An 8,092-nucleotide genomic window follows, 5' to 3' on the forward strand; every position below is an offset into this window, starting at 1 on the left:
AAAGAAGTGAATTGTACTGGATGAGAACAGGATGAAATTGGACTGAGATAACTAGATTAACCGATCGATAATTTCGAAACATACTAAATTTTTTTTTAAAAAAAATATTGGGCTGTGAGAAAGGTTTCACAATTTTTTTTTTAATTTTTTTTAATTTTTTTAATTTTTTTTTGGGTCTGGGCTTATCTCTTTACGTTTCCCAGACCTCTCCCCTGTTTCCATTCACGTCCCCCACCGTACGGTGACGGTAGTGGGAAAAGGAGGAGAAAGGGGGGAGCTTTCTCTGTTGTTAATGGCTGTAACGTCACTGTCTTTCTCCCTACCTCACTAACGTCCTCCTCATCCTTTTGTTACGCTCCACCCAATTCCATTAACAGTACTGGGTCAAAAAAGTTGAGAGGGAGAGGGAGAGGGAGAGGGAGAGAGCATAAGAGAGCGAGACAGAGCACTTGTTCTTATGATGGAGCCACTACGATCACCATTTACTCAGGTGGTTTGTTGTTGAAATCATCAAACACTTTGATTCCTTCCGAATTTCTACTCAAAGTTGGTATCTTTTTTGCTTCTTTCTACCATGGATTGCGAAGAGAAGGTATTTTGGCAAAATACCCATCTCTCTTTTCTTTTTTCTCTCTTTTTTGGTTGGTTTTTAGCTAACATTTGTTGTGTGCTGTGCTTCTTTAGGAACCCGGTCCCCCCTTTCGGGCGAAAAAGTAAAAAAACAAAGAGGGATTTTGTTAGTGTTATGTTACTGAACTGATAGCTTTGCATACCTCTTCCTGAAATAATGATGGGTTCATGTTCTTTTTTGTAGTCCATATTGTGATTTTTAGATGATTTGATTTTCTGGGCAGTTGGTTTCAGAGAACAAGTGAATAGCGTAGTGATCTAGTGGTTAAAAAAAAAAAAACATTTTTTCCCCTTTTTTGAGCATAAACTAGTGCAGGATTTTCTTATAGATGTTTTTTGGTATTTGTTGTTTTAACTCGTTATCATCTCGAGCCACAGGGATTAAGTACTAGAAAAGTTTGTTTTCAATGGCAAATTTTGCATATACAACAAAAGTTACTTTTGTTCATTTATGCGAAAGAAGTGGAACTAGTTAACATAGTGGGGTTATATTTGCTACTCAAAACTGGTGCTGTGCTTTAGAAATCACACCCTCCCGAATCATTGGCATGTTGTTTGTGAAAATGATCTTAACTTTAAAGGTGGGGCAGGAGGTCTATCAAATTGTACCCTATGTAACTTCTTTAATCAAGTTCTCGTGGTTGTCAAATTTGGTTATCCAAAAATGTAATTGTCGTTTCATCGTAGTTTCTTCTCAAACTCCGTCATCTAATCAGGTCGATCTTTTCCTTTGTTAGTTCAAGTGTTCTGTCCTCTCAACTCCCTTTCAGTAGCGGGTAATAACCTTTTCCAGCTTTCACCCTCCCTCACATCTTCCATATCCTTGGTTGTTCATCCTTTGTGCTAATTCTTCTTAAGTTTACCAACTCATGAAGAGCTATCTTTAACTGTATGTTCGAAATTACATCGATTTCGTGATTTTTTTTTTCTTTTCATGTGCTCAGTGATTGTCGTGCCAGTCAACACGTTCTGGCATGGCCAACATGTGCCGCCCATTCCACCTTGCAGCCTCTGTTGATAAGCTCGTGCCAACTGTGCTGCCATATAAAATACGGTGTGTGTGGAGGCGTGTTGGCATGCCGTGCCTTGCCACTGGCACAACAACATGCCCTGTGCGAGTGGCATGGAAATCCTTGCATGTACTAGTATTTGTAACTTGTAACTTGGGTCAAGCCAAGCTAGGTTTGGATGACTCCGTTTGTTTTTAATCGTGTATCTTTTTTTTTCCCAACTGGGTTCCAACTACTTCTATTTCTTGTTTTGTTCTTTTCATCCATTCCCTCCCCATGCCATTTGTGTCCATAGCTGTACCTTTGAAGAAGACAATAATTGGTTATTGAACAACTAATAATGCATGGCTATCGTGTTGGAAATTTTAGAAGATGTTCCAAAGCTGCTTTTAATGAATGGAGAGAAGTCGAAAACATCTGGTTTGGGAGCTTGGATTTAGGTCTTCAAAAAAAAAAGGTGCTAATTTGGTGATAAAAAAAATGCTTGATTAATTTTATTCCCTCCAGGACGAAAAGAAATATCTAATCTGTTGATGGATTGACAATGGATCATCTACACGGCAGATAGAGTGGACAAATTTATGCTTTGAGAGGCTTGTAGGATTGTGTTTGTGGGTTACATGAAAGAGCGTAAAAGGGGAAAGTGATGAAATTTGGGGGGAGATGCAAATTAAATAGATTAAAGGGCTTATTTTTAGGTTCTTAGCAAATAAACGGTTAGAAATTTGTGGCTCGCACTGATAGCAGATTTGCTCCAATACTAGTTGTTAAAAGCAAAACGGTGAAAAGTAGATCCAAAAAAAATAATGCAAAAAAATAAAAGAAAAGAGTGCACCAAAATTTACGTTGGTCGGTCACCGGCCTACATTCATGGGCGAAGATGAAACAAAGACTTTTATTTATGTCGAAGGTGAAGTACAAAAATTATCTCTTGTAAAATACCTAATCTCACTTGCATCCAAATGTCGAAATTCGCATTCGTATCAAACTCCGAAGTGGCTTGGCTCTTCGTCCAATGTGCACTGCGGCTATGCCACCGCAAAGCGCCTGATGACGTTGCTACCTCGTGTATAAACCAATAACAGTTGGGCTTAATTAGCTCAATATAATTAGAGCGTTTTTTACCTAATTTATAATTTATGTCAACCAACTACTCATGACAAATATTTTCGAGTCCTGGGCAGCATGATGCCACTGCAGCTTGACAAAGTAAGGCATGCGTAACCATGGGTACCACTGCTTACAAACATAGCTGAATCGTCCGAGAGACTTTGCAGGAAGTCTCTTTAGAATATCAAGCATGATATTCATCCGAATATGCCGGCAGGTATCCATTGTTGTCTTCGTGTCCATTAACGTTTCGTGCAAACACAAAAACAATTGGAGTTGCAGATCCGACTAAACATTTGGTGCTCAAAGGGAGCTAACTCTAGATACCGCCACCACCTCTTTCTCAATCTTGCCGTCCTTTTGGTGAGAGTAGGCTGGCGAGAGTGGGCCGAGCGCGGTTCGGACTCGAACGAAACAAGAGTAGGGAGAGTGTGAGAGAGTGCAGAGTCAAGGACGAGTGGTGTTTAGGGTTGGGAGCTCAGGCCCAAACGTAACAACAGGAAAGTAAGCACTAAAGTTCTAGTTGGATCCGCAGCTTCGGTTGTTCTTGCGTTTGCACGAGACGGCAATGGACATGAAGACGACAATGGACACCTGCCAGCACATTACGATGAATATCATACTTGATATTTTGAAGAGACTTCCTGTAAAGTTTCTCGGGCGATTCAGCTACGTTTGCAAGTAGTGGTACTCATGAATACGCATGCCGTACTTTGTCAAGCTGCGTGGGATCATACTGCCCAGAATTCGAAAATTTTTATCATGAGTACTTGGTTGACATGAAATTATAAATTAGGTTAGAATGCTCTAATTACATTGAGCTAAGTAAGCCTAGCTGATGGTTTGTACGCGAGTTAGCAGCATCATTATGTACTTTGTGGTGGCATAGCCACGATGCACATTGGATGGAGAGCCGAGCCACTTCGGAGTTTGGTACAGACGCGAATTTCGGCATTTGGTTGCAATTAATGTTGGATTTTTTGCGAGATATATAATTTTTGTACTCTTCCTTCGATCTTAATAAAAGTTTTTGCTCCGTCTTCACTCGTGGACATGGGCCAGTGGCCAAACCACGTGAATTGCTGTCTCTTTCATTTTCTTTTTTTGCATAAATTTTTCTTTGGATCTATTTTTCGCCATTTCCCTTTTAACAAACTGGTATTATATCAAATTTGATATCAGTGTAAGTCGCGAATTTACAACAAACTGGTATCAGAGCCGGATTGGTTCGTTTGGCTCAAGGTGTAGACGAAGTTTGAGATCGAGAAGTTTGATCTCTCTAGCAGTTTCGCTCTGCGACAAGTTGTCGTTATGATGCAACAGAGGTTGAAAATGGTGTATTTGGAGAATGAGAAGATTGGCAGTTCAGTGAACCCCGCAGATTTGCTCATTAAGTCTTTTTCGGTGATCAAGTTCAAGTATTTCGTAAACTTTCGCATGTGCAGCAACACTTCAGCAGCTGTTGGGGTTTTGGTGGAGAAGACGGAGAGTTCAAGCCAAGGTAGAGATTGATATATATATATATATATCTCGAATTCCGAAACTGCAGGGTTTTCTAATCCTATCATGTTTTGGTTATCTCATTAAGTTTAGATTATGCTTAATTTTATGAAGATTATTTTTAGTCTTAGTGAATTTGTATTTCTAGTTGTATTAGGATTTAGCAACTATTATAAATATATTTTTTATTCTATTAATCTGGTGTAGCAAATGAGAGGGAGTATGAGTGTATTTTTAGGATTAGGATTTTGTATGGGAGGCATATTTTGTACACTATTTTGATTATAATGAAAATCTCTATTGCGTCTTCGCCCGTGGATGTAGGCCAGTGGCCGAACCACGTAATAATTTTGTACTTTATTTTTCTTATCTCTTTTTTGATTTTTTTTTGGTATTTTTGCATCTGACGAACTAGATCTTTTCCGCTTTTGTCAGAACAATGTAATATTAGAGATAATCTCGTATTAGTGTGAGTCTCGAATTTTTCTAGCATAAACAACTTATTTTGACTTATCATTTATATTTTTCTTGTACTTTGATAGGGTGACAATAATATCATTAAACCGGTCGAAGACCTCACATCTTCTCACCATGGAAAACGGCCGAATCTTTCCATTGATGTGCCCCCAAGAAGTATTGAAGCATCTTCTATAAATTCTGTGAGAATTAATATGCTTCCCATACCTGGCTCCTCTTCCAGTAGTGCGTATGCAAAAGCTCATAAATCACCGTCGTCATCTTCATCTAAAGATAAACAACCAATCAAAAATCTCCTCCAAGGCCGAAGTTTCAAGTTCCGAAGTTCATCTTTAGAAAATGAGAGGGGCGATGCTCAAGCTCATGACAAGCCTTTTGCCTTGAGGACATTATCCTTCACAAAGATATTCAGCCCCAGAATGAGAAGAACATCATCCCTACCACTTCGCTCTGACGATATAAAGGAAAGTTCTTTGCAAGGAGATTCTGCAGTTGGTGGCATCTCTGTGGCGGTAAGTCATTTCATGCAAGTTAACAAATATCTTTTGATCTCTTAATTCATATTTTTTGTTGTTATCATAACTATTTTTTGTTTGAGTTCACTCTTAGGCACAATTAGCGAGGGGCAAAATTTTACTAAGGACTTGTATCTCTGGTTTCCTGCTACCGCAGCACCTCAGAGACAATTAATCTTTTGCTTGGTTCGACATTAAATGGATAGTAATTACTGATTAGTTTCATCTTGGCAGAAGAATGAGGTTGCAAAGCACATTTCTCGGTCGCGTTCGGTTCCATTGAATATGAAAAAAATCAATGCAAAAAGCTTCAAGAGAATGGATTCACTTGGCGGTGTTTTTCGTGTAATTCCTTCCACACCTCGAGGGGTAGGCATGAGTGGTACTATTCCAGATGTCATCGTCGCTGAATCTGGTATATCATCCGTCCTGTTAGACCTAATGTATAGATTTCCTCAATCGTTGTTTGGAAACTTGCATTATGGATTTTTTTTTTTTAAATGTATATAAGAGCAAAATGTTCTTTTTTACCTTACTAGGTGTTTTAGAACTTTTCATTGCTCTAGTTGCTCTTAGTTCGCTGGTAACTAATCTATGATTTGCCTAGTTTTGATCTTAATTCAGAGACCGGTGATGATGGGGAAGAAATTCCTGAAGAAGAGGCTGTGTGTCGAATTTGTATGACCGAATTATCTGAAGGTAGTGATACTCTCAAACTTGAATGCAGCTGCAAAGGCGAACTTGCTCTAGCCCACAAAGATTGTGCTGTTAAATGGTTTAGCATAAAGGGCAGTAGGACTTGTGAAGTTTGTAATCAGGAGGTTCAGAACCTTCCTGTTACTCTCTTACGGATCCAAAGTGTTCGTACAACAAATACGCACGCTGTGACTACAGCTCGTCAAGCAACATATTATCAATTGAGGCGAGTAATTTTCAACTCTTGCTTTTTCTCGTAGTTATTTCCACTCATACGTGCGTAACAAATTGAAGCTTCCTGCTGTCAGAGAACCCCAACTAGAGAGACCAGAAGAATTAGAAGCCTATAGCAGACTTCATATCTCTGGGACTAAATCAATGAATTCAAGAGTTGAATAATTTGTTGATTTCTGCTTTTTATTTTGAAAATTTTCTTTTTTGTAACTAACTTCTGAAATCTGGCATTATTAACCTGTTCTAGGATATGGATTCACAACATAGATAGACTTTTGTCTTGGAACACTTTGCTTGAAATGCAAAATTTACTGGGCTATGAGATAACACCAAACTCATATTTTGCACTTTCCTTTGGTATATGTTTTTAACAGTGCGTTAGAGTTTATCTTCTGATTCGCAGATCGTGGCATGATATTCCTATCCTTGTCATCGTAAGCATGCTCGCCTACTTCTGTTTCTTAGAAGAGTTATTGGTATGAGACGTATTCCTTGCTCTTCTCCAACTTCTATGAAACCAAGTTTAAATGCTGACCGTTTTTTTATTTTAATCAGGTTGCAGACAACGGTACTGCTGCTCTAGCAATTTCTGTACCATTTTCTGCCATTTTGGGACTTTTTTCATCAATGACTTCTTCAGCAATGGGTACAAAAAGCATATTAAATTTTTCTGGAAAAACTTTGGAACTTCTGAAACCAATGTAGAATTATTTTCTCACTTTGGCATGCAGTGATGAAAAGGTTTGTTTGGATCTACGCGTTCATTCAGTTTCTTCTGGTGGTTTTGTTTGCCCATCTGTTCTACTCATTTGTAAGTTCAACAGATATTCAAAATCAAATCATAGTTCTAATCATCCTAAATCATCTGAAGTGTATATATATACGTGTGTGTGTGTGTGTGTGTGTGTGTGTGTGTGTATTTTCCCCATATTCTCTTGTGTCCGATTTCTATTACAATTTGCAGATCCATATGCAAGCTGTTATATCGATCATCCTTGCCACATTTGCTGGATTTGGTGTTGCAATGTGTGCCAATTCTATTATCATCGAACTGCTGAGGTGGCGGAGAAGGTGCCTCAGATCTCGAAACCATCTAGAATCCCAAGAGATTGTACAACTTTCATCCCTTGGTGAACCACATGATAATATAAATAGAGAAAATGGGATTACATCCGAGGCTTAAAAGTATACTGACGCAATTGTCGGAGATGGCTAGATGGGTAAGTTTTTATGAGCTTTTAGTCAGTTACAATTTCAATATAGTTGCAGTAGTAAGTTGTTGTTGCAAACTGTTGTATCTATGGCTCATGCTATAAGGTTTCTGCAATTTTGGAGTTCCTTGTATGGTAATAGGAGTTGTTAATAGTGTAGGAAGTAGATCATGTTGTATTCCTGCAATAGGCTCCTGGGTTGGATAAAACTATTTTCTAAATAATTTGGTTATACTATAGAGTGAGCTTGTGTATCTAAGGTCCTGAAGCTTTGTACATAAAATCAGTGTTGGCATTTGTATTGAACATCCATGTTGGAAGTTTCTTTCATTCAAATTTGTCAGTGGGCTCTAGTGGTGTGCTGACGGTAAGACTTGCATTAACTTATTTTTTTTCTCTCTCTTTCTCTCTCTCCCTTTTTTTTCTTTTCGTTAGAGATAAGACTCTTAAGAGCGTGTGTGGATGTCCAAACAAGTTATCCAGTGAACGTTATGGGAAGTTATATTAACTATTTACTCTCTTATACAGAGATGCATATATAGTACTATTATTTGTATGTGAATAGTTGATATATACGAGTATACGACTGTATACTCGCCAGTCGGTAGCACAATTAGCATTAATAGACCTTTGAGTTAGCAACATAGGAGATTATACTATGATCATTTAGAGAGAGAGAGAGAGAGAGAGAGAGAGAGGAAAAAAAGAA

The 8,092-nt window shown here is 38.4% G+C and overlaps 1 protein-coding gene across 5 annotated transcripts; it reads left to right on the forward strand.

Moving 5' to 3' along the window:
• LOC109707147 lies at positions 216-7,721 on the forward strand. 5 transcript variants are annotated; one of them, XM_020228245.1, is made up of 10 exons: positions 221-592; positions 685-1,406; positions 1,575-4,251; positions 4,793-5,239; positions 5,477-5,657; positions 5,867-6,164; positions 6,576-6,648; positions 6,728-6,818; positions 6,904-6,983; positions 7,137-7,721. In XM_020228245.1, the coding sequence occupies exons 4-10, from the start codon at positions 4,922-4,924 to the stop codon at positions 7,353-7,355; spliced, it is 1,260 nt and encodes a 419-aa protein (XP_020083834.1). In that variant the 5' UTR covers positions 221-592; positions 685-1,406; positions 1,575-4,251; positions 4,793-4,921; the 3' UTR covers positions 7,356-7,721. The 5 variants fall into 5 exon arrangements, with proteins under 5 accessions (XP_020083835.1, XP_020083831.1, XP_020083832.1 ...); XM_020228246.1 differs by lacking the exons at positions 685-1,406; positions 1,575-4,251 and having other exon boundaries at positions 216-490; positions 6,904-6,913; XM_020228242.1 differs by lacking the exons at positions 685-1,406; positions 1,575-4,251 and having other exon boundaries at positions 219-490.

The sequence above is a fragment of the Ananas comosus genome, linkage group 3 (genome assembly GCF_001540865.1).
Source record: "Ananas comosus cultivar F153 linkage group 3, ASM154086v1, whole genome shotgun sequence".
NCBI classification, from domain to species: domain Eukaryota; kingdom Viridiplantae; phylum Streptophyta; class Magnoliopsida; order Poales; family Bromeliaceae; genus Ananas; species Ananas comosus.

Bases quoted from the DNA above. Each gene is read 5' to 3' on its own strand.
- LOC109707147 (XM_020228242.1), top strand. From the start codon at position 458: ATGATGGAGCCACTACGATCACCATTTACTCAG. The intron at 6,165-6,575 runs GCGAGTAATTTT...TCTGATTCGCAG, and splicing joins GCAACATATTATCAATTGAG to ATCGTGGCATGATATTCCTA. The intron at 6,649-6,727 runs GTATGAGACGTA...TATTTTAATCAG, and splicing joins GTTTCTTAGAAGAGTTATTG to GTTGCAGACAACGGTACTGC.